The sequence below is a fragment of the Ambystoma mexicanum genome, chromosome 9 (assembly GCF_040938575.1).
Source record: "Ambystoma mexicanum isolate Mex_15411 chromosome 9, UKY_AmexF1_1, whole genome shotgun sequence".
NCBI lineage: Eukaryota > Metazoa > Chordata > Amphibia > Caudata > Ambystomatidae > Ambystoma > Ambystoma mexicanum.
In genome coordinates this window covers 694,848,667-694,875,989 of record NC_090931.1, presented here as the reverse complement: position 1 = coordinate 694,875,989, position 27,323 = coordinate 694,848,667, and the positions used below count along the sequence as shown (strand labels likewise).

General features: G+C 44.6%; 1 protein-coding gene across 1 annotated transcript in view; it reads right to left on the bottom strand.

Annotated features, from left to right (window-relative positions):
* Positions 1-27,323, bottom strand: part of MDH1B (malate dehydrogenase 1B) — a 194,541-nt gene that overhangs the window by 142,891 nt on the left and 24,327 nt on the right. Inside the window, exons 2-3 of the mRNA XM_069615573.1 lie at positions 25,906-26,018; positions 25,078-25,212 (exon numbers count right to left, since the gene is read on the bottom strand). Coding sequence (XP_069471674.1) covers positions 25,078-25,212; positions 25,906-26,018 — 248 coding nt within the window. The remainder of the gene's footprint in view (positions 1-25,077; positions 25,213-25,905; positions 26,019-27,323) is intronic.

Here is a 27,323-nt window from a genome sequence, read left to right as displayed (position 1 = left end):
CTAAAGATAGACAACTGTTATTGAGCACTAGGAGAAAGGGCACCTACCCCTGCTTAAGTTGCTCTAATTGTAACAATGTAATCAAGGGGGAAACAGTGACACACCCACAAACAGGCAAGAAACACAAACTTAGAGATTTTGCCACTTGCACCTCTGTAGGTGATATTTACACCATTAAATGTCCCTGTGGGAAACTCTATGTGGGTCAGACTACAAGACAAGTCAAAGACAGAATCAATGAACATAAATCTAACATCAGATGTAAGAATGTTAAATCTCCACTGGCTAAACACTTCACAGAGCATCACCACTCAGTAGCTCAGATCAAATTTCAGATCTTGGAGATAGTGAAGAAACCCTATAGAGGAGGGGATTACCACTCGATCATCTCCCGCAGAGAAAAATATTGGATTCATCTTCTTGACACCCTCAACCCCACGGGAATTAATGAGGAATTTTCCTTAAGGTGCTTTGTAGAGCACATTAGTGATCACCCTGATGTATACACAACCTATACTTATTTACATAAGTGATATTTGTCACCTTGAATGGTATTACAAAACTTTGATACAATCTTAATAGGGGAAGTGGAGGTGGAACACCTGTTATGTCTACCGGAGTCCGGGACTTGTCCTACCGGCCCGCCCCAATACTCTTCTTTGGAAATGTTTAAGGGAGTATCCATAACATTAATATGAACTTTATAGATCGAATAGGAATGCATGGTGGAATCTGTGTTAAATCAAGAGAAGTCTGAACTCTGTTCAACCGGCCCACCATAATATGAGACCCAATGCAGGAAATGCTCTCAGTGCTAGTAAGCCTTATAATGATTTGTAATTCTCTATCTGTGGGGACCATTATCAATTCAGCATTTGTACCCAACCATGGCAACCAGCGTTCAGACTAGACTGAGCAGGAATTAATGCACTAAGGAAATGTGACTCCACAAAAGCCGTGGACTCATACACTTTATACAGACGCGATTTATGGGCGTCTAGTATGCTCCATTTCATTACTCATTTTCTGGTTACCTCCCACAGGAACACACGCTTAGGATTCATTACCTGCACTAGTTAGAGAATAGTCTAGGTTGACTAATCCATCCGACAACCTGACTGACTTCCTTAGAGACATTTACCATTCTAACATGGCGCTCTGCACTCTCAATGATCCTCCCCATAGGGACTTCCTGATAAGCCCATCTTCTATTTCCACCATTCTGCTGCACAAACACATGGAGGTCTTTTCCGATAGACCCTTTCCGAGCATTCTCGGTTACCTAGGCGACCGCCATGCTTCGCTCTGAAGACAGCCTGACACAGAGCGCGGACAGCATCTTCTGCCACACCGCGCGGTCAATGTCAGTACCTCGCGCATCTCAGCGCGTTCCGAGAGACAACCTACACGCCAAGCTCGCGGTGTTTGAGGTAGGAGTGCTCTTGCACTGACATACCCCCCACTTCTAATATGCGCCTTAACACAAGCTCCTAAACGTGATTCCTATTCTAATAAGGTTGTATGCCTTGATCTTTACAGGGGAGCACGACTTTTTTCAAGACACACTGCACCCCAGCATTAAGGGACCCCTTGAACGTACATACTGCATTGGGAATGATGATATTTCTCCAGACATACTGGCTATACGGGCACTGACTATTAGTCACAAGATTAATCCTCACAGAAGGGTGAGTTAATGAATAGAAGATGTGTTCCATTTTTACAAACGAATAGATCGCCTAGATGGGCGTACTTGGGTGTGATATATAGATAATCAAATATCTAACTCGACTCTTTCAACTTTACAGGAACCCGTAGAGTGAGGACAGAAAATGTTGTCATCGATTGCCTTAAATGTTATGGAGGGATTTACACTTCTTACTAAGAGAAGGAATATATACCGAGTAGAATTAAGGTACTGTTTCATAAACGACACCTGTGTAACTCCATGGGTCACCCTTTATCTCTTTACTTACTAGTAATCACTCTTTAAACCACTGTGGAGAGAGACATTTTGGGATCATATCTACAACTACACACTTCATGTGACATAGCAGTAGCGGCTTTTCATTAGCCACTAACATACCGGCGTCTCCCTAAAACGCTTTCCACATAAATGCTGAATTGAGTTTGCCACTAGCATATTTAAGTCTTTTTTGAACACTTACCACGTAAATGTTGAATTGATTTTGCCATTCACAATGACATCTTCTTAGGTGTGTATAGAGAGGGCTGGTTACTGTGTACTGTTAATCTTTCTGATACACTGGACAAAGTTTATAACCACTCTTTGGGAGGATTGTTAAACAAAATTATTTTTGCTTTTCAGTTCTAAATTTGGCTCTTGAAGAGAATGGATTCTCGAAAGGCGTCAGCCATTTTAACTGTTTATTTACCTACAAAATCCTTTGTTCCTTTGTGTTGATCTTCTGCATCCATGAAACTAATGTGAAAGAAATCAAATAAATAATTGTCTTTTTTTATGAAGATAATGTTTTGAAGGCCATATGTTCAAAATACGCTTATTAAATAACAACACTTTGATATGAATAATTATTGAACCGTTTCATTAACGGGCTAGCAATAGTGTGTAGGGGACAGGAGGGCTCCAGAATTTTGGACCTTCTTCTCTTTACAAATTTGTAGTAGTGGACCTGTGCCAGATCCACTTTTCCTCCCCCGCACCTTGAAAAACTTTTAAATTTAATTTATTTTTGACCTCTCACTGTACAAATTTGGAGTGCATCCACATATTTTCTTTTTTGCACACTAAGCAAAGCCCGAAACTTAATATGGAGGCTAGTTGTTTGGCTAAAGTGTACGGGAAATTTAAAAATGGCATCTGCACTCAAAGAAGGGGCAGTACGAGAGAGAACCGTGCAGAAGAAAGCCGACAGAAGGAAGACTGGCAAATCCATGCGGCTGCTCTAGAAAGTGAGTCACACATACCAGCGTGGCATGAAGGAAGAGGCGCAGCAGGCACACCTGAAGGACCATTGCAGCACTGGGAGCCGCAATGGAGCTGCTGGATGTACGGTTGTGCCAGGCATTCTCTGGTCCAAGCCACAGAGGGAAGCCGGCGAATGAATGCGGAGCTGCAGGAAACGCTGAAGTAACATCCTCATTGTGTAAGAAGCCAACCCAGGGAGGAAGCTTCACCGAAGAGGCACGCCGCAAGTTGGAGATGCTACAAACTACTTGTGAGTCTGCCCAGAGTCACTGGGGACCATGGGGCATACAGACACACATGCACCAAGTGAATCAATTATGTAATATTGCTAATATGGACAATGCTCAAAAGCAGTTTGAATACAGACAAAACCCAACGTTAAATCAATGCCCAATAAGAAGACTATGTGAATACTAACAAGATGACATGTGGCAACAAAACCTGAACAAATGCATATGCATATGCATGAAGTGTCAATGCGGGGATGGGGGGAGTTGGAGCAAGTATTACCCTAAGTAAAAATATTGAATACAACAAAGTTGATGCAGCTGTGACATAGTGGGAAAAAACTGTGAAACTAATAAGAAGTCCTGGCAAAAGGAATACGCCAGGCAGTTGACATTTGGGGGGTAGATGCCTGGCAGGGAAGTATACCAGGGCATCTGTAAAACCCCAAAGAAAGATACATGGCTTGGGAGTAAAGCAGCGGATCTAAGAAGTTGATAAAAGAAGTCCTGACAACAAAATATACCAGGCATTTTGAAACTGTATGATAACTTTAACACTCTGGCAAGATACCTGGAAGGTGAGTGCACCAGGAGGTCTGAAAACCACAAGAGGATTTCTGGTAGAGGAGTACACCAGGCAATCCGTCAAAGTGCAAGAGAAGTTAAAGAAATCTTATTGTGGAATTTATTATATGAACAAGAACTTTGTGAATCCAGTACAAAGAAACCAAGGAAGTGTTGAATGTTATGGGATGTATTTTTTGAGCAAGAACTTTCTGAACCTAGTATAAAGGGCCAAAGGAACTGTCGGATAAAGAGACACTTTTGTGACACCAAGAAACTATTGTTCAAAAGAAACACTTTGGTTATCCTACCTAAACATCCAGGGGAAGGGAACCACCCGCTGGATCCAAGGATTTCTCTTTTAAAAACACTTTTTGTTGGAATTATCTTTATATTTTGATTATGGACACTTTTTACTAAACATAAGTCAGAGTAATTTCCTTGCACCCTTGGTTGTTTGTATCTAGTGTGAGGGTCAGATTAGATTGTTTTGTACACAAGGAAGGTTTCTACATTGATAACGAGTTTACACAGACTGACCTTTAGTTTTAGTTTACTAGGCAGGGAAATTCTTCTTTAGGATAGGGTTAGAGAGGCATTTAACCAACCAATTTCTGTTTAATAAAAATGTCTGACTATGAAAATCTTACAACTTTGTGTCTGCCTCATTTCTGACCCCTCACACTCTTTTGGAAATATTGAGTCTCACATTCTGTCGTATATGCTTCATTTATTCTCATTTGCCTTAGGTAGGGTTGCGGAAGTCCCCTGGTGTCCCATCTTCCCTCTTGTGGACTCACTGGTTCTCTATGGTTCTCTATGGCATGCTTCGGTTCTCCAGCGGTAAGCATGCAGCAGCTCTTCAGCGTCCCGTTACTTCTGCCTGGGTTTTCCGACATCACTTTGTGGCTTCCACATCCCTCGTGGCTCCCATTTGCCTGCTATGCACTTCTCTGTATTCGAGCGGCGTGGAGGCTGCTCTCTGATACGTGCGAACATCAGGAAGTCTTCCCTTCTCTTCTCTACCTCTCATGGCGCCCTCGCAGCAGACCGGTTCATGCAGTTTTCCTTCCTTTGCCTTTTCCGTGAGCCGATTGGCTGCACAGTCTTCAGTACCGAGAGGTCTGGATTCTTCCAACCAGCATCTCTCTCCTGTCAGCTGGTTCTGTTTTAAATGTCCAGGCACCATTTATGCGCAGCCTGTGCTTCTGGTCTTTATCAATCTTCACTACTCAACTCAGCTGACTTTTAGATTCACAGAAAGGGAAGTCAGTTCTTGGTGACTTATAGGCAAAGCATGGGAAGGTATTTTTAGTAGCTTCCATGGGTGGGCGAAGGAAGGTGTGACAATATCCCATTAAGGCCTGGGGAATGGAGGGGATATCCCAAAAAGGAACAAGGGGGTACCATGTCGCGTCCAATGATGTTGTGTCACTCCCTTGAGCGGTGCCTCCCCCCCATGTGATCCTCCCTCATAAAGCTGACCCCGCAAAGTCAGGATCAGGTAGCGGCCGCCGTCCCCTGGCCACATGGGGAGAGGTCACTGCTGGAAAAGGAGTGATGACACCATCGTATTCATTACAAGGAAAAGACTGGGAGAGTGTGGGAAGCATGACAGAGGTGGGGAAGGATGGCATTGGAACAGGAAAGGATCAGGAGAGTGCCAAAAAGGAGGAATTAGAAGGGAAAATAAAGCACAGAGGGTAGAGGAGAGTTAGGAGGAGAAAGACATTGAAGGATGGTTAAAGATGAATGGTGGTAGACAGGTCCCATGAAAGTCATCAACCTTGGCCAAGTCCAGAAGGCCAATGAATGAAAAGGGGTTTAAATGGTATAAGGCTAGCTCGCTGGGGCTGGAGCTTGGAAGCAGCTGGGATATAAGGGCTAAGAGGTGGAGAGCCTTGTGGACCTGTGCCAATGACTGATAGGGCCAAACCTAGAAAGCAAGGGAAACGGCAATGAATATTGGCTTGGAAGGTGTGAGCAAAGACCGGAGTTTTCAGGGTGAATTGTGACGGAAGGAGATAAGGTTTGTGAAGTACAAAGATTTGGCAGAGTCCAGTGCAGGGGTTAAGGCAACAACAGAAAGTTTGTAGGCTAGGAGGAGGTAAGGTGTCTTAAATTTGTGCCAGCGTCATAGGTCATGGTGAATGTTTGTATGAGGAATTTCAGAGGTGATCCAGGGCTGAGGACGGGACGGCAAGGTGTGAAGGTGTGAGCAGGATGTTAGTCAAGTGTATGGTGAAAGTCTGAGAAAGCACGGTCAATGGAACAGGCGTGAAAAGGGGAAAGTGACAGAAGAGAGCTCCTCACATCATCAAGGTACGAGGCAAGAGAGTCCTGCCTGAATTTCCTCTTAGTCATTGAAGAGGGTAGAGAAATGAGGAGTAGAAGGTGGAGGGACTGAGATGCTAACGTGACAATGAAGTGATTAAGTTAAATAATATGATGTTGGCGTTTGTTGGGCCTGAACACAGTTCTGATTGCTGCTTTGAGAATCAGGAATATAAAAATGTGCCTAAATAGTGTTTTGCTGTTATTTAAGCAATTATCACTTGTATTTTAACTTAACTGTTTTTTTATGCAATGTGATTTTAATGTTTATGTTTGTTTGTTTCTTTCTTTATTTATATAGCGCACCAAACCCTCGGGTACCTGGGCCCATTATAATGTTACATAGTGGTTACAAGAAGAAAAAAAATCAGAACATATACAGGCAATTGTAGCATGAGCAGTACATTACAAATTGTGCTAGGTATGCATCCAATTATTTACAAGAGCATTGCTAGTGTGTACAACAGTACATTACATTACAGATTGTGCTAGGCATGCAAGAAATTATTTACATGTGCATTGCTACAATGTACAGGGTTAACTGGTTGGCTCTTTGATTATGCTTCCTGCGAAAAAAGCCACGTGTTTGCATCTTTCCTAAAGCCAAAGAAGGATAGTTCAGATCTAAGATAAACTGTTAAGGGGTTCCAGAGTTAAGCCGCAAGAACAGGGAAACTGCTGCCACCTGCTTTCTGGAGTTTGAATCTCAGGACTTTGAGGCAGTGTGACTGTGGGGATCTGGTAGGCCGGTCTGATGTGTTTCTGGTCAATTTGCATGCTAGGTATTTGGGGGCAGAGTTTGCGAGGCATTTGTGCGTAAGGGTTAGAGTTTTGAATGCAATTCTGTATTTAACTGAGAGCCATTGGGCATTGCGTCTTGTAGCTGAAATATGTGGGGTTCTGGAGATGTTGAGTGCTGTTCTTATTGCATTGTTTTTTGTTATTATTCTTGCTCATCCCTAGGTACAAGGCATTGTAATAATCTAGTTTGGACAGGATAAGTGCTCTTGGCAGTGTAATGCAGATTGTTGTAAACAGAAATGGTTTGCAAGCATTGATTAGGTTGCATGTGTATGCTGTGGCGGATGCTTAGGCATTAACTTGTCTGGTCAAGGTTAAGGCTGAAACAAGATTGATTCCCAAGGTTTTTACCTCCTTGGAGACTTTCATGTTAATGCTGTCTATTAGGAAGGATTTGAACTTATTGTCCAGTTTATTCAGTCTCGCCAGTGAGCCAGTAAGTAGTAGCTCTGTCTTGTCATCGTTAAGACAAAGACTGTGCATGGCCATCTATGCTTGAATGGTGTGGTATATTTTATTGAGCAAAGTCGAGTCTGTGTCATAGTCACCTGTGATGGGGATGTGAATTTGGGTGTCATCTGCATAGCTAGTGTAGGAGACACCCAGACTCTCAAGGTCATCCAACAGGGGCTTGGTAACATTTTTGTAAAGGGTCGTAGAGACACAAGACCCCTGAGGTACTCCACATGTGACCGGCGCAGGCTCGGCCAACGCAGTTGGTGCGAATACCCTCATTGTTCTGTTGTCCAGGGAGGATTGTATCCATGCAGTAGCTTTGGAGGAGAGGTTGGCCGCTGTTGTGGGGCGATTACAGAGCACCTTGTGATTAACTAAATCAAATGCGGCAGATAAGTCTAAGAGAGGAAGGAGGGCTAGTTTGTCCTTATCCTTTAAGTCATCCATCTGATTTTTCAAGTCTATTAATTCTGTCTCAGTACCATGTTTAGGTCTGAAGCCTGATTGTCACAGACCAAGGTGATCGTTGGATTCGAGATGAGCCTGAATTTGTGAATGCTGCCCTATCTAGAATTTTCAGGAGGAATGGTACAGTAGTTATTGGCCTGTTGTTGGTCGGATGTTTGGGTCAAGGCTTGGATTTTTCAAGAGTGGGAGGACCTAAGCGTCTTTTAAGTTGGTAGGGACGGTGCAAGTTTCAAAGGATGCGTTAATTAGAGTGCCAATAAAAGGCGCAAGATCCCTGGCTGCCTCTTTGATGGTAGGTGCCAGGCAGGGGTCCCCCTGGCATCTCGACGGTTTTAGGCTGTTTATAATCTTCACAACTTCAAGGATGGAGACTGGGGTGAATTTGAAAAGGTTACATGATTTTGCTGGAGGTGGCTGTGATTCCTGTGGGGGTGAATCCCCTGAGAGACTTAGCTTTTTAGTTTGTATTTTTGCTTGTAAGAGCAAGATTTTGTCGAGGAGAGCAGTTTGAATCTTAGTGCACCAAGACATGTCTTTAACGCATGTTTCTGGCGGTGGTATGGGGGATTTATTTATTTATTACACGCCCATACCCTAGGGTATCACAGCGAGGTTACAGATAGCTTAGTAATAATTGATCAGAGTAGGTGAACAAAATATATACAAGGTTACAACATATGCACAGTAAATACAGGAGAATTTACAGTGAGCATTTATACAATACATGTGCAATGTTATTTACAAGTTCTGAGGTTGCGAATGTATTGGTATTGGTTACATTTCCAAGTTTTTTGCCGTTTTTTAAAGCCCAGGAAGGATATCTATTTTTGATGCTGAGCGGGAGGGAGTTCCAATGTGTAGGGGCCAGACATTGGAAACTAATACCCCCAGCTCTAGTATTTTTGTTACCAGAAGTAAGTGGTTGTTAGATCTTAGACATCTAGCAGATCATTTTTTGGTTATATCATTGTTCAGGTAGGTGGGTGCTTTTTTGTAGTAGCATTTGAAGGGGATGAATAGTGTTTTAAAGAATTATTCTGGCTTTGATGGGTAGCCAGTGGGAGTATCTCCTAGTCTTGGAAATATGAACACATTTTTTTATTCTTAGCACGGCCCGCAATTCTTTATTTTGTAAAAGTCGAAATTTATTGAGGTTGGAATTGGAAGTTCCAAGTTACAACACATTGCAATAGTCAAGCCTTGATAAAATCAATGCCCTGGCCAGAGTGATGCAGTTGGTCAGTGTCAGAAATTGGTGGCTTAGGGCAATTAATTTAGCAGTGTAGGAAGTAGATGAGGAGAGTGTACTTATATGTTTGGCCATAGAGAGGTTAGTGTCCAGGTAAACTCCTAAGGTTTATACTTATTTAAGTACGGTAATCATAGTGTCGTCAATGTTGATGGCAGCGTAGTTGGGGTGGAGGGTGTCTATTTTAGATTGGGAGCCCACAATGAGATTCTCTGTCTTCTCATCATTGAGGCAGAGGCTATTCAGGGCCATCCAGTTTTGTATTATAGCATAGATTTTATTGATGGTGAAGGTGTCTTGGGCGTAATTACCTGTGAGAGGTATAAGGATCTGGGTGTCATCTGCGAAGTTGATGTAGATGACACCCGTGTCGTCTAAAGCCGAGAAGAGAAGCTTAGTATGTGCATTATAGAGTGTAGGTGACAGGCATGACCCTTGGGGTACTCCAATGGGGACTGGGATGGGGTCTGCAGCTTTTTTACCTGTATAGACTCTGGATGTTCGTTCGGCTAAAAAGGATTTCACCCACATGGTGGCACCATTGAAGAAGTTGAAATATTTAGCTAGGGTGGAACACAGTTTGTTGTGATCCACAAGGTCGAACGCTGTGGATAGATCCAACAAAAGGAAAATGCAGAGTTTTGCTGTGTATCTGAAGGTATCCATCTGGATTTTCCAAATCGAGAAGGGCCGTTTCTGTACTGTGGTTGGGCCTGGAGCCAGATTGTCTGGTTCCCAAGAGTTGATTATGTTCCAGGTGGGCTTGGACGTAAGTATTGCAGATTTTGTCTACGATTTTGAGCAAAAAGGGGACTGTTGTTATTGGTCGGTAGTTTGTGGGCACAGTGGGGTCTAGGGAGTTTTTTGTTTTTTAGGAGTGGGGTGGCCCAGGCTTCTTTAATGCTGGATGGGACCAGATTCGAGTCAAAGGAAGCATTGACAAACTTGGTTATGGTGGGTGTGAGATTAATGGGTGTGAGATTATGGGCAAATGATTTGACTACTTGTGCTGGGACAATGTCTCCTTTACAGTTTAGTAATAGTGTTGAGCACTAATTCTTGGGTGACTGGGGTGAAATGAAATAGAGGGTTGGAATTCTCAATGCGTTTCGTGATGGAGTTATTGGTGGTACATTTATTGGCTAATGATTGCCTTTTTGTTATTATTTTGTTTTGCAACAGCGCAATCTCAGCGGCTAGAGCATCTTGAATAGTGGTGTACCACTCTTTACTGGACTTAGCAGAGGCTGTGACATGGGTAGGATTTTCCAGTTCTCTCAGGATCGAGAAAAGTTCCTTGGAATCCGACGCAGCGTTACTAATCCGAGTATTGAAAGCATTAGCTTTGTGAGTGATGATGGCGGTTTTATAGGTTTTGTTTGCCACCTGGAAAGCTATTTCAGACTCAGTAGTGGGATGTCTTCTATGGGCATGTTCAAGGGCATGTTTGGTTCTGCTTAGTATTACTAGATCTTTGTTGAGCCAAAAACAGGTTTGTTTGTCGGTGTGCCGTGTTTTGGTAATTAGAGGCGATGCGGCATTGATGGTGGAGGTGAGACATTTATGGTAGGAGTCTGCAAGGCTGCAGGGGTTGTCACTGGTAAGTGACATGGTCTCTAATGCTTTACTGATTATGGGGGCAAAGTTGTCATGTGTGAGCTTGCACATGGTTCTGGTTTCGTAAGTATCTGTTACGTTAGTTTTAAGGGGGTGGGATTCTTTAGAGGTATGGGTAAACTTGATACCGTGGTGGTCAGTCCAATCGAGGGGTCAGATAGAATCAATGGTTAAGGCTGTGTTGAGAGAAGGATCCAATCTAGTGTTCTTCCTTGGATGTGGGTGGGAGCATTCATCAGTTGTGTGAAATTCATATCCTTAAGTGCGGAGTGTAGGGCTTCTGCTTTGGGGTCTTGGCTGTCATTGAAACCTAGATTCATGTCTCCAAGGATAATGCATTTAGTATTGGGTTTGATGAGTGGTGCTAGTAGCAGCGGGATGTCTGCTTCTGGGTGACTATTAGAGTTAGGTGATCTGTAAACCACCAACAGGTTAATCGTAATTTTATAATTTGTGGCGAATTTAGCTAGTAATAGTTTGTAGCCTGCAATGTGCTCGATGGGGTAGGGTCTTAATCGCAGTTTAGTCTTGGCTATGATGGCTACACCACCTCCATGAGAGTAGGATCGATCGGTTCTAAGGATGGTAAGGTCTGGTGGAATGGCGAGAGTCAGTAGTGGTCCAGAAGCTTAGTGAAGCCAGGATTCTGTGACTACTAAGAGTTGTTGTTCAGTGATGAGATCATGTATTTCAATGGCATGGGCTCCTAGGGAGCGGGCGTTAATAAGGGCACCTTTAAAACTAGTGGGTGGTTCCTGTTTGGGAGTGGTTGCAGTCGTGGGAGTCTCTAGCTCTCTCAAGATAATGTAGAGATCTCTAGTGGATGAGTTGGCTTTGTTAATTATCTCATTGTAGGTATCGCTTTTTGTTTGAAGGATAGCATTTTTGTAGGTTGTAGAGATTTTGGAGAGTTTTTCCTTGTTTAAAACTGAAGGGTTGTTATTCCAAATGGCTTCAGCACTTCTTTTTTCATTGCGTAGGGCTTTGAGGTTAGGCGTGAACCAGGAGTTTAGGTGAACTAATGGCTTGGCTTTGGGCATTTTTAGCGGCGCTATTTTGTCTATAGCTTGCTGTATGGTTTGGTTATAAAGTTCAACTAGTGTTGAAGGGTCTGTTCCTAGGTTGGTATGATCCGTAATAGGTTTAACTAAGGGTAATAAATTCTCAGCAATTATATAACAAGTATTTCTGGTGGGCGGAGGAGGAGCCAGTGTGTAGGGCAAATTTGATTGTAAGCTCTCTTGAAGTATGAAGGAGATAACGTGATGATCAGTCCAGGCACATGGTTTGTTGGAGAGGATGTTGGTGGCGCAGTTGAGGTCTGCTAGCCAGTCTAGTGTTCTTCATTTGTTGTGTGTGGGCATGTGAATGTGATGGGTGAATCCTAGTTCTGTGATGGTGTTGGCAAGTGCAAGGACATTGTCGTCATTCATGTCTTCGAGACCTAGATTTAAGTCTCCCAATATCATAATCTGTGACCATGGTTTGGTATTCTCTGTAAGTAGTGCAGTGATGTTCTCCTCGAAGGTTGAGACAGGGCCTGGTGGTCTGTATAAGAGGTGAAGTGTTATAGTTTACGAAGCCGATAGTGAAAGTTCTACTGTCAGGAGTTCTCCAGATGGGAAAGGTAGACAGGGTAAGTCTCTAAGTCCAAGCTTGGTTTTGGCAAGAAAGGCGAAACCACCACCTCTAGAGGTTTCTCTGTCTAGTCGGAGTATGCTGTAATTTTCCGGGATGGCTATTGTCATAGTTGGCCCTGCTGAGGCGTGGAGCCAGGGTTCGGTTAGTTGCTAGGAAATCGAGTTGATTAGCCACTATGAGGTCTGCAATGTCTAGAGCCGGAGCTATCAGAGATCTAGCATTTATAAGCCCTCCCTTGATGGGTGCAGCAGTGTTTGAGGGAAGGGCCACAGACCCCTTTGTAGTAAGAATATTTTTTGGGTAGGCCATGGATTAACTTGTTTCAAAAAAGGTAGCAGGTGCCCCTCTCCAGAAAGAACATGGCATGATAACCTGTTCTGTGTTTTTTTCCCACTTTGAGAGTTCGCAGCCATCGCTTTTTGCTCACTGTACCTTTCACAGACGGGAAATAACTATTTGCATATCAGTCTTTGTCCCGCTCACATGGGCAGTCCAGCACCGAAATGCTATGGCAATTCCCTTCTGAACAAGAGTACCAACAGCAACCCCATACACGTGTTTCAGCCTTGTTGGGCCCCATCAGTGAGGTGGAGCTGTGCCTCTCTATGCACAGTGAGTAGGGAGTCCTGGTGAGGTTGAAGTGATCATTTTTGTTCTACCGTTCATTCGTAAGTGAGGAGCATTTTTGATTCTAGCCTGTGGTTTCTAAGATTTAGGGGGCACGGTTGGTTGGGTATGGGTCGGGTGGCAGATAGTTGGATCCATTGAAGAGGGGAGAGCGGCCAGTTGGTGATAGAGGTAGTTCTAATGACCGTATCTATAGTTGTTTTAGTTGTGGCCGGTAGGCATGGTGGGCATAGTGGGAAGAGTTTGAATGTTGTTGCGGGCACCAAAAGGGTGGCGTCGTGGGCTTGGTGAGCAAGGTCCATAGTTTGCCGGGCCTGAAAGGGGTGGCATTGGCTGATAGCTTGGATGTGTGTAGCTCTAGATTGGTCATGGTCTCTATAGTATGTGGTAGTAGAGTTAGAGAGAGAAGGGAGGTGAACATGAGCTGTATGCGTGAGTTAGTGTTAGTGTGTTGGTACATGACTAACGGGGTAAGGTTGGTGTCAATGAATCCTTTCCAGCAGTGTCAGGTGGAGAGCACAACAACATTAGTAGAGCCATTTATACATTACACACTATGCATGTGAAGTTAATGTGAGGCATATTGAAGGCCATTATGAATTATGTTTGTTTGCTAGGGAACGTGGTGCAATTAAGTCAAGGTAGTGCTTACCGCAGTACAGCAATACAGACGATAATGTTCGTTATCGCTCAGTGATTGATGTTTAGGAACGAAGAGGTAGTTCTTGAAAGGCTGTCCTAAACATTGTTGGAGAGGAATAAAAGTTAGGCTGCAGGTCGGCAGGGGCAGCGTGTCTGTGCCACGGCTCAGCGGCATGTACAGGAACAGACAGGTTGGGCCTTGAGCTGTGGGCCTTTGGCTTGGTAGCCGGCGGACCCTGATTATTGTTAGAATGATTTTGTAATGTTCTGAAAGGATTTTATCCAAAGTAAACTTAAGCATGATGAGGATGATGACAGTACCTCTGCCAGATCACAGTTTCCGGAGAGGACACCCTAAAATATAGTTGGGTATCATTGGTATATAGCAGAGGGCCCAACTTGGCTGGTTCAATCTAGACAAATGTTGTCCTATCCCTAACAAAACATGAGAAACGGTTCAGATTAGGTCCCTCTACACCTATGTGTATAGAAAATCAAATCAACATGACTAACCACACTGAAAGTCACATAGCACAAATAAGTCCCCATTACCCAACATGCAAATGGCATCATTCGCCACTTGAAGATGTGCCGCTCAGTACTACCCCAAACCAAGTACGGGAATTCAGATTGATAGGACTGTATCTAATTGTCCTGGTTTAAATTAGATTAAAGTTAATTTGCTTAAACCCGTTCCAACACCTTGCACAGAAATATATGCACATTGATGGGAAAATAAATAGCTGATTTCAAAAGTTCAAAAGAGATTATTGTAAATAAAATTCAATACATGTAAGCATTTCAAAGTAGAAAGAAAAATGTACTGGCGAAGAGAATCATTCATGTTTCTCCCTGTGGCCTTAACAGTATGTCTTTCTCTTATGACTCCCCCCTGTGGTCTCACAAACTCTCTTCCTACCTATGTCTCCCCCTCTGGTTTTACAAACCCTGTCCCTTTCTTACTAAATACCCTCCATTCTCTTCTCCAACCTCCTCAATAAACTCTTGCCAACTCCAGCCTCTCCTCTATGCACCCAGAATCTCCTCACTCTGAGATCCGACTTGGAGACCATGGAAATGTCAGCGGTGCTCAGTATAAATCAACGTAACATAACATAAGATAAGATAACGTCCTTCTCCAAGCTCCAGTTGTCCTCTCCGAACTACTCCTGCTCCAACAAGAACCCCATGTTAAAAGGGAGCAAGGGTGTGTATCTAGAGCAACAAAGCCCCTCTCACCACTGGGGTGGACCTTGGGTGAGGGCTAGGACATAGTTTACAAGGGTTGTGCTGTTGTGTAATTGGTTAGGCATCCTAGGGTCACATGGGACTGAAAGGGACTGGACTAAAACGAGGCTATGCGGTTAACAATGAATTCCAGTAGGTGTTAAGAGAGCTAGGAAGAGATGGGGCTCATTACGAGTATGGCAGTGTGGAAAACAATTGGTGATAAAGGAATTACAACCACTTTTCCCGCTCCCTGGAGTAGGGGGATTTACCACCAACATCATGCTGGAGGTAAATTCTCCCACTTTCCGCTGAAAATCATCAAAATTGGCTGTTTGCTAAGGTGTTCGCAATTTGTGGTACCCAGAAGCTTTGGTGGTCTGTTTACTACCCTACTTCAAGGAGGAGGAGACTGTGTTTAAAAACACCTTTCTGACGCAGAGCTATCCGCTGAGGTGTTCGCAGTCTGTGGTACCCAGAAGCTTTGCTAGTCTGTTTACTATTCAACTGCAAGGAGGGGGAGACTGTCTTTAAAAACACCTTTCTGCCGCTGAGCTGTTCACTGAGGTGATTGCAGTCTGTGGTACCCAGAAGGTTTGGTAGTCTGTTTACTACCCTACTGCAAGGAGGAGACTATGTTTAAAAACACCTTTCTGCCGTGGAGCGGCCCCAGAGCTGTTCGCTGAAATGTTTGCAGTCTGCGGCAGTCCGCGGCAGTGACGACTCCAAGTCTACCCACTCTTGGGAAGAAGAGGGACACTGGCTTCGAAGCCAGGGCACTGGCTTCGAAGCCAGGGCACTGGCAGCGAGGATAGCGGGCTGGAGCACCGGAGCCCGCTGAAAGCCTCCTTGCATTGGAAAAAACCTGAAACCAGCCTCGGAAAGAAAGTTTTTCAAGAGAGAGTTCCAGTGCTGACGAGCGCTGACGAGCGCTGGCAAAACACCAAAGGAACAAAGATGTCATCAGCACGAAAGAAGACAGACTGCCTGTTGACTCCCCGCCGCCCGAGCAGTCACCAATATTGGATGAACAGCTACAGGAAGCGGATGAAGCGGCGACACTGAAAGGAGAGGCGTCCCCTCCCGTGGAGACAAGCGAAAGACCTCGACACTCAATACAAGCTCACCTCGGTCTCGCCAACGCTGCTCCGGATCAGCTCCTCGCCCCTGACCCTGATCCTGTGCATCTCACAGGTGCGCTGGACTCAGTCCTAATGACCACAAATACTTCCAGGTCTACACAGGCCTCGACACCACGGATGGGATCGGGGGGCCTGGAGAGGAGCTCGGTCCAACGGAGCCCAGTGAAAGAACATGAGAAGGAGTACATGAGGAAAGCGAAATAGCCCACTCCATAGAAATTACATCGGGTTCTCTCGCTGGGAACAATGCTGGTACTAATCAACTTGAAAAAGAAAACGTCCTACATAAAAGTCCTCTACCTGAAGGTACCACGAACAAAATAGTGAATGCCCCTAATTCTGATATCGAGGGGTTCGCTCCACTATTGCCCCTAGTCCACCTGCAGCTGGTCCTGGTCAGGGAAGACGACACAACATGGGGCAAAAAGGTCCCGCCCATCGAGCTGATGAAAAAGTTAAAAATCGCAATTCAGATCCACCCAGTAACTGCGAGAGCAGACTTGGTGAGCCCCCCCCAACACCTCACTTAACCCTGAGGAAACATAATGGGGGAAATACCTCTCATATTCTATGATCGAGGAATCAGACTCGGACACGGCAATGGAGGCGTACGAAGATACATCGAAAATCCCTATACAATCAAAGGGATCACCTGATACCGAGACGAGGGGTCGCGCGTCGCCGACAGACAAGCAGAAGATCGCTCTAACAGGCAGACACATACAGAAAAGAGTAAAACGGATGACCAAAGTGCCACATGATCTAAAGAACGAGTGTACAAAAATGTACAAGACATCTGTTACTAAGCCTCAAAAGCATGGCACCCACAGGCGCCCACCCTCTGACAAACATCCTGCTACCAAAAGCGAACACAAGACCCTAAATAAAATCCAAACATTACACCTCACGTTTGGGGCCTTGGACAAATTCTTCCACAAATGTGCCAAATCAACAGTAACTGAGAGAAACAAGCTATCTGCTGCAGAATTAGTGGATGGTCCACTGGAAGTGACAGTAACTTCACCAGTCACCTCAAACCACACCCAATCAACCCCTAAACAAAAAGCGGAAATTAATACTGAGCACAGGACCAACACTCCCACCTCCAAAAGGTGGCCCTTTGGGAAAGCACCCCCCATCGGCAGGCTCTGGAAAAACAAACTTTTGACTACCCAACAACCCCCATTGAACTCACCATGAATCAACACCACACGAATACAAGAAGAAAATCCTGAGACAAGGGGGCACAGAGGGAAAACAGTAGGTGCAACAATCGATCAGAGAGACGAAGAAAACATTGTTCCGGTGCAGAACAGTGGAGAGTGTTCTAAACTCAACTGGCGCCCCCAGAACTACATACAGGAGAAAAAACAAAGATGGGAGAGTCTAGTTCACAGCCGAGTTTCTCCTCTACCCCTACCACCCAGACTAACTGCTCTAAAGCCTTCACAGAGACAGTATCGCAGGACACACAAACCTTGCCACAGCTTCCAAGGACTCCATTAAGAAACAAAAGACTACGCGAGATTCCAGGAAAAGTGGGGGGAGAAATTCCCAACAAAAAGATGGACCTCTTCTCCATAATGTCGACATTAACCATAGCCTTGGCACCCTTCACTAAACTGTACAAATCTCTAAACGACACCCTGAAAGACCACCTAACTATGGTAGCCATCTCACAAACAAAACTAACATTTCTAGAAGGCTATATTACTTCGATGGAACATCAAAGAGCCTCCACAAAGGAGAAAAGCACTGAAACTCAGGACCCTGCAAAGGTGCATCAAGAGTCAGTATACACACAAACGGAGGCACCCGAAGTTAAAACATTTCATTTCCTGGCTCCAAGCAATACGGCAAACTCTATCTTGGTGGCCAGACGTTGCAGAAATTACTGCCACCTCCCATGGAAATTGAACCTCCGGAACTTTGCTTCAAAAAGCAAACTAAAGAAACGAAACCTAACAAGCACAGATTGCTCACCATCCAAGACAAACTCACGCGCCCTGTTCCACCCCAAGACGGGAAAACTAGCCCTAGAATCAAGACCAATCCTAGAGCATCCAGACAAAACGGCTGTACGATCCACGGGAGTCACGGCGCATTACAAATCACAAAAGAACGACCTAAAGAGGGCCAAGCGCAGTCAACTGCGAAGGTGAGTGTAAATCTAGGAAAACCAAAATCAGACTTTTCACAGCCCGGCCAACAAACTGCCAAACCTAAACTGTCTGCTTCTATATCTGAAAAGAGAAAAATCCGAAAGGGAATCAGAAAACTACTGCCAACTGCAACTTGCCCCAAACTAGACACGTCCTGAACCTCTAAGATCATGATTTTGCCAACAGAAAGTGATCTTATGGGTTGTATAATGGACCTCACTCAATACTCAATGGAGGATTCTGAAAGCGAACTAACGGGAAAACAACATGGCCAAATAAAAGCAGTGTCTCCTTTGTAAAGATCAACACACAGTGAACCGGAAAAGAAGCTCATAATACTGGATCCGGAATCACCAGCATTCCTCACTCTAGAGGAAAAAAAAGATCTGGCCATAGCAAAGAACGGACAAACACTCCTGATGATAACAATGATAAGGGTCCAAAAGCAAATGGAGTGCAAACCATAAGGACAGGGGCTGGACTCCGGACTTGAAATCAAGAGCGAAAGGAAACATCAACAGGTCTAAGAGATCATAATAAAGGGAGAGGTTCGGGCATTCAGACGGACAGACAAGCGAAAAGAGCACGTCTTTCAAGAGCAGAAAGACAAACAAAGACTCGCTCATTCGTATTAGAACGCCTACTAAAAGAAATGGGCTGCATTATCCTGAACCGGAACACAATAATGACCCTGCTGCATCACATTCCGACCTTGAGGTCACTTGGTTCCGATGACAGACATTATCAAGTTTGTATGCGAAAACACCATGGGCAGTGTATATTTGCACATTTTCTCTTCAACAGTTAAAAATGTATTAAGGGAAGTAGAAAACAAACTAAGATCACTAGGCTACGATCTAAGAGAAATCAACCACTCGGAATCTGATACAGAGAAAGTGAGACCGAGATCTAACATGAATAGGTTGAATCGCCAACAACACCTTGGCCCACCCCAACGGACATTCTGTACCTCTGAGAGAAGGATATCATCATACACCAACCGCTCGAGGTCGGCCAAGACATCAAGCACACAATGCATCGTGAACTGGGCTAATACTGCCAGACGAAGGTCACGCGATCACGACCCAAGGGGAGGCCAAACGTCAACAGAAGTAAACCTCCCTTGGTCCAGTAACTCCAGACATGTCAGGAACGAGCAAAAGATATTGAACAGACGAGAATCGCCACCCTCTCGAAGATAATACAAAGGGGATACTTTACCCACTCACTGCATAAATAAGGCTCTTGAGACCTCTTTTGACCTTGAACAAGTGCCGCACGGCCCCATGCCGAATTGAACAATCACCATAGACCAAGACAAACCAACACATCTGGAGGCAAACAATGCATTACGTCAACGCTTAAAAGAAAAAAAGCAAAGGAGATGGGTTTAGCTACCAGAATCACTGGCAAGCCACCACAGATCTTAGCCATCAATATCTCTGTCACGTCCGATAAGTGATCCAAGAAGTCCACCGAATAGCCTAGCACCAAATCAGGTGATCATGGGGTCGTGGAACACGCAAGGCTTCACTCACCTAACGACCACAACCAACGTCAACCTTGGATCCTTTGATCTGTTGTGTCTTCAGGAGACTTGGCTTACAAAAAAACCCTTGATGGATGGCTTTGACATCGCCTTTTCACCAGCATTACAAGGTTCACTGGGGAGACCCAACGCAGGCCTGCTTTCAGCTACTCGTGCAGGCAGCAGCCTTCATGTGGAAAAAATCCTACTAAACGAAGCCTTCATACTAGCAACCCTGATCTCATGGAAACCAGGTCTATCTCATAAGGACATAACAAAATGCAAGCTTTACCTAGTAAACAATGCATACTGGAACCCCAAGGCTTTAACGGACAAACTTTCTGTGACCAAGATCGAAACACTGATAGATGACACCATGGAAGAAAACAAAATTGACTACATCATCATATGTGGTGATCTGAAAGTCATCTTATCGAACCTAGAGCAGAGGAAGTCTGTAAGCCAGGGAACAATCAAGAACAAGACTGGTGGTACAGGGTCGACCCCTTCCAACCCAGCCCTCAGAGGGAAATTGTGGTCATCTTGAATGGACGCAAGAGACTTGCACATCTTGCACTGCTTCAAGCCCTCCAATATGCCCGACATTCCAACCCGGGAACAAGAAGGCTGCAAAGCCACCCTGGACCACATATATGTGTCCAGATATCTGCTGGCCAAGGTAACATCTTTCGAGGTGACTAGAACAATAAACAGTGACCACAATCTCCTGAGGGTGGTCTGGGCAACCCAAGAAATCAGCACTTGGCCAGTAGAAAACATATGTCATCGAAGTTGGATATAAACAACGGAGGTACGTGCCTGAGACTCAACTCTGCTTCTATAAGAGAAATTACAAAATAATACCTAAAAGCAAAAGCAAACGATCTGGAGACTTGAGGAATGGCTAATACAGATTACTGCCCCCTGCTGGTTACTTAGCAGCAATTACGTAATAACTACAAACCTAACAAGACTCACTGTCATACTAAAAACTGGCCCCTGACTGTAAAAAGGAAAGAAATGCGGAAGGAAATAAGGAGAGCTAGCTAAAAAAATTGCCCACAATGGAAAATAAAGAGGTGGCCAAAAAAGCATCTACGAAATATAAAAACTGGCTAAAATCATACAAAATCACTCTTTATCAAGAAGACTTGGAAAATATACTAACAACTCTTTGCGGGAAACAAGCAAAAGCTTGTTGGGCATTAATAGCCTCGTGTGGGAATACTAAACAAGACACATTGTTAAATAGCGTAGGGGAGAATCAATGGGTGTCCTACTTTTCTAACCTATTCGGACCACCAACACCCACAACTCCCAGCCCTTCAATCTTTCCAGAATTCTCAGACGTCGAGCAGGACAAAATATCGATCTGCCCAAAAATCGCCAAATTACAAAACTCCCGAGCCCTGGGCCCTGACAGGATTTCGAACTTGGACCTAAAGAATAACTCTGAACCCTGGGCGACCCTGATTGCAGAAATATTCAAGACTTGTGCCACCCCCTACTCGATTCCCAATTAATGGAAAACAGCCAATGTGGTCCCAATTCATAAAAAGGGGGACAAAAGGGATCCGAACAACTATCACCCAATAGCCCTCCTGGACACCATCGGAACATTTTTTGGGTCTTTTCTTTTAGACAAATTTAAAACGTGGGTGGCCCTTTCAAAAGGACATGATCCTTTTCAAACTGGATTCACTAAGAACACGGGCACATCAGCGAACATAGTGCTCCATAGCATACTAAAAGCAAACGTTTTGGAGGGAAGCTCTAGAATATTTCTGGCTTTTGTCAACCGGGAGAAATTATGAGCGAAGCTGAAAAACTGGAAATGCCCTTCCGCAATTCTTGATCCCATCAAGAGCTATATACCGGCACATCCATGAGAGTGCGCCTCAGTGGCATGGGCCAACTCTCAGAAGAAATACCCACATTCAGAGGAGTCAAACAAGGTTGCCCACTGGCACCAGCCTTATACAATGCATAAATCGGAGACTATCAGCCTCGGAAAAGACAATCAGAGCATTCCCGCCAAGTGTGGGTAAAGAAAAAATAAACAGAATGTTGTACGCGGATGACATCATCTTTATCGACCAAACTGCAGTAGGCCTTCAGCAAAAACTGGATGGTCTCCATGCCTACTTGCAATCAAACGACCTAGAGATCAATTTGAGTAAAACCAAAGTCATGATTCTAGAGAAATATACAAAGAGAAAAGAAAGAATCTTGTGGCAACTAGCGGGTGAACGTCTTGAAAAAGTCAGATTTTTCTGTTACTTAGGGGTAACAATCAATGTAAGCCAACAAGAATCACTGATGCAAGAAACTCTCTTTACTAAAATCAAAAGTTTAACAACACAGACGAGGACCCGTGAGAAAAAATGTGGCCGCTTCTCTCTGAGAGCATCATTGAACTTTTACAAAGCCAAGGTGGTGCCAGCAATCGTCTACGGTGCCGAAGCCATGCCGGCAATTCCGACAGATATCTGACACAAACTTGAAGGATATTTCTGGAGGAAAATATTAACCCTCCCCTCTTCTACACCAGTGGCTTCAATTCGGAGAGAACTCAGATTGACGTCTTTAAAAGAAACAGTAGACCTGAACGGCCTGATGCTTTTCAGAAAGATTTGAGTTTCAAAACAAAGAATACATGAGTTTATCCTGGATGAAATGAACAGGGGGGCCAACAAAATGCTGTCCACTTAGGCATCAAGAAACTGCTCACTTCTAAAAGAAATAGGAAGCTCAGTGAAGGAACTCGAAAATAATCCAACAAAAACAGCACGAAGACTGAAAGAATCAGATTGGTGCATAACTCTGGACACGGTGGTGAAAAACAAACTAACCACCCTTCTACCAACCAACACTCAAAAAATAAACGAACCAATGGAATACTTGATCAAATTTTCAAATAAGAAGCTGAGATCAACCTTCCTGAGGGCTCGGCTCAATCTACTAAAAATCAACAAAGTAGTGGCAATAAGAGGCAGCTCCAGCCAAAATACCTGTCGGTTCTGCGATCAGAACAAAATAGTGGAAACAGTCAGCCATCTGCTCCTAACCTGTCCAGGATTGTCAAGAAAAAGAAGGATCCAGATGGGCCACCTGTTCAGGGACCCACATTGCCTAGATGAAGAATACTGGTGGCAACATCTGATGAGTGGCCTCAGCACGAAATCAGTAATTGCAGTAGGACAATATCTGCAGAATCTTGACTTGGACAATAATAAGGCCTCGAGGTCGTGCTAACAGGATCATGACCACATGAACGGAAAACAAATAAGAATGTAGCAACCACTTGTAAAAACTGGTAAAATACAGTTGAACCAAGTATTAAAAAAAAAATGTAATTCCAATGGACTCTCAAAAATGGGGATTAACTCTGCCAAGTGGAACTAACGGTAATTCTGTTGGACGGTATTCTGGCAGATGTACCGCTGAAATACTACCCAACTTGTATTGAACCTCTATGTGGGTAGACAGTTTGCTGGTAGGGTAAATTGAGTTTAGCTGTTGTTTGGGGGTCCCCAACTGTATTCCCTGGCATTATATATGGTTTCCATATGTTTCATTACGTGTTTGAAAACCTTGAGTGGGTCCATTAACCCGGAAACGTTTTAACTTTGTGGATCTCGTGGAAACGGTGTCCGAAGGTGTATGAACCCACGGGTGGTCCACCAATCACATTTTTTAAGATTTTAATCCCAAAGAATGGGGTTTTTGGGTCACTGACTTTCTAAGAAAGTCTGGCCTAGGAGGTCATGGGACAATCCACTTCCCTACCGAGACAGGGGACTTTGACACACCAGTTATTATGGCATGGCTCCAATGCACGAGCATCTGGTGCACATAGAGCCACCTGTCATCACCTAATGCCGTTCAGACTTTAGGCCTGGGTAGTATAGCCAGTCGAGGGGACGGTTGATTAATCTTTCGCTCCTCAGAACTCTCTCCACCTCCAACTCCATCTCCTCCTCTGGCTTATCTCTGAGCTCTCTTTCTTCCCTCATACTGTCCAATGCTTCTGTCCCTTTTTCCATCACTCTATCCTCCTCAAACCTCCTGTGGACTGTTCATTTTCTTCCACCTCAATGCTCGTCCACTCTGATGGTTATTCACTCCTTCTCCTGCCCCTAGCCTCCTTTCTCCTTTCACTAGGGTTTTTCTCTTTGAAGGTGTCCTCATCCTTCCAATTAGTGTTTTCCTTTAAGATTTCCCCCCGGCTCGTCCCTCCCTTGATGTTCTCTCCTCTCTCTCGTCCCTCCTCGTGATCTTTCTCTGCCCCCTAACCAACCAGGCCTTCTTCCAATTTCTTCTTGCCTCCCCAGACCTCTGTCTCTCTCTTCTTCCTCCACCTCTTCTTTCTCTTTTCTCTCCATGCTGCTGGACTCTCAATAGCTCCACTCTCCATCCACCAACAACATCCCATACTCCCTTATCTGTTCCTCCCTTTAGAACCCACCCTAGGTCGTAATTGGTACCATTAAGCAGAGGTTGAACGAACTGTGGGAAGGAGGAACAGGTCATCTAATTGTCTGGAGCCTAATCGGACTACTGATTAATCATGTGTTCCTGTTGAAATTGTAGGCCTGTCGCGGCTGGATGAACCAAGTGCATAAGATGGCCAACCACCATCTTGGTGTCAGGCGGGTTCATGTCACTGGCTTCCCAATGCAAACATGGTGCCATCACGGACCACCAACACGAGGCCGAGGTCCCACAGGGCACTACGATTCTTTCGGCCTCCCTATCAATGCTCCACACAGACATCACCGAGCGGGTGGTTGTCGTTGTCCCCGGCCCCAGGTTCTCCTGCTCACCTCGACCTGGTTTCATACCAGTGATTCTGTGACACATCCCCAGGGCAGAATTGATCCCTCTAACCACCCATGCTCATCACTGAAGGATCTAGACGTGCAGAACGCGGCTAGGGTCGGGCAACGCATGGCTGTGAGTGTGCAGAGCAGGGGGCGTCCGGAGAATGGGTCGTGTGTGCAGAGTATTGGTGAGGGAGAAAAGAGTGATAGTATTTCTGGGTATGCAGGACACATGTACAAATATAAACGGAAGGCTCGGACTCTCTCTGGCCCAGAATAGTGCATACTTAATGTTGACATATAGAAACACTAGTGCGAGGAACCCTTTAGACTACCAGCCAATGCTATTCATTTCTTAAAATGATAGCGCAGCATGGGGACACGATGGCAAGCTGACCGAGGCTGCTCTATAGAATGGAAACAGGAGGAGTTGTAATACATATGGTAACATTGACAAATCAGTAAATTATGGAAATAAAAAAAACAGGCTATGAATATACTGCGGTCTGTCAAGAATGAAAAAAACAACAGAAAGAGAGAGGGGCTTGATTAGACACTACGACACTAAAAAGGCATAGATTAAACGGGATTACGTGGATTCTCCGTCAGGGTTTCTCACCTGGGCATGCTCCATGAACTCATTAAATCCGCCCAGCAGCAGGCCCTTTCCTCCTCGGTCAACCAATTCTCGCCACACAATTGGGGAACGTGTGTGCTTCCACCCATTCTGCTCACATGTGCTTTGAAGCCAGTTCTAAGAAACATCCCCAGGAAGAGAGCATTGAGAAGACATTAGACTCTGGTCTGTCGGATACATGACCTGTGCAGTGACTGCATTTTCAGACAAGGATAGATCACTGCAAATTCATACCAATGACAGCTGGCATTTTGGACTGACTCCTAAAGGTGATGCACGAAGGAAGAGCACTTTCCTTAAAAGCACCATATCTGTGAAAATGTGCGGCCTGGCATCAAAACACTGACTTTTGCAAGTGCCTGATTTACGGCTTGACAACAACCCTCGCAACCATCAGAAATGCAAGGCAGGCACTGCGAGGGGATTCCCCTTTCAAAAGCCCTGGTTTTGCACATATTAAAAACTCTACTTCACACATTTTCACCTTAATAAAAATAGCATTTCCTAGACTGCAGCACCACTTTTCAAGTTTAGTGAAAGCTTAAGGACACTTTTGTAAATTAGAAAAGCGGCTGTCTTTCAAGAAATGCTTGCATTGCCACTGGTGCACATGTTTCTATCAAAACTATCAATTTTAGCAGCTTCTGCTGATGGAAAGCATGAAATCTGCCCTCCAATTCTTCCACCCACTGCAGACTGATGTGCTGGAAAATGGAGGGGATAATGACAGCTTTCTAAACTGCTTTTATCGCGAATCCGAATCGGTCCCTGAGTTGGTGTTAGCAGGACAAAGGACTTAAATCTTCTTACCTCCCATTCATCGGGGTGCAGGGTAATCTTGTGGACTCGGAAGTTGGGTAGATTTTTCTGAAGGTAGTCTGCAAGAAATTCAGCCTTTGCAAAGTATGGGCAATCTGCTCTACCTGGGAATGAAAAAAACAGGTTCTTGATGTAAATTGTCATGAAGTGGCGATACATATATCAGACCCATCCAGGCTGGCAGAAGGTGATAGAGCAATAGACAAAGAGGTGATGCTGGAAGCTTTAGAATGAATCTTAACCTCTGGCATTGCTCTGGGCAACCCTCCAGACCACCGTTCTTCACCTGCCAAGCCATTACAGAAGGGGAGAAACCATAAGCAAATAAGGCTTGCTCCCACCCCAAAAGGTGATAGAGGAGCAGAAAATGAGGGGCGGGAATAGTAAATGGTGTAGATAAGAGCCCCGTTTCCTGCGACAAGGGCGGTCACCAATGGTGGTTTCTGCAAACTTTTATGGTTGTTTCATAAAGGGGCACTCAGTCAGCGTGCCTCTGTGACAGTAGGGTCCCCGTTTCATCATTCTCCGACCAACCTTTGCCCTAAGGCTCTGTCACCAGGGGTAGGTGAATCCTTAACATTTAGCTAACTGATTGGACCTCGAAGTAAAATCCAGAACCACAAACCAGCATTTCAGTATTTGGACTTCACCATGTGACTGCAGGGCGCGTGTAGGCTTGGCCTGCAATACAGGAAAGGCCCATGCCAACTCTGGTCACTTGATGATTTCCAATCCAACGTGGCTCCCAGAGCAAAGCCATCGTGCATTCAGAATCCCATGTGCTGATTCACAAGTGCCAGTTTGCTTATGTGTATATATTCCCTGTGGCTACACTTTAGTTGGCCTTGCACTGACAATGCGTTCACGGGCAGCAGGGCTCGGCTACAGGACTAGAACTACCCAGAAGCTGTTGCAATGGATGTTCCCAGAAAAATAACATACTGAGGCTATAGTAGTACAAAGGCCCAACATGATAGCTGCAGCCCTCTCGGGAAATGATGAAAGAAAATAGTTTCCAATGCCGGAGTCTTGTGCCACCGAAAGACTGGGTTGCTTTAATTATTGATGCATATCTTTTTGCATCCCTAAAATTCTTACAAACATGAGTGAAAGGAGAAAATTAAAATTATTGACAACTAATATATACAGACATGTAAAGGTTTATCAAGTTAGCTTTTCAGAAAGAAGCAGAGGATAAAACAAAGTATTCAACATGGTCTTCCTCATTTAACTAACTTAAAATAAGAAGGTGATTCATTTAAACTCTGGCTATATGTCCATTACTATGGGGCAAAAAATCGAATTGCAAGTTACTAGCAGGCCACGCAAGTTGCTCGCCACTTCAATTCTATACAAATACGGGGCATACCCTTTCTCACTCGCCAAGTGTCAAATATCACTAGCTAGTG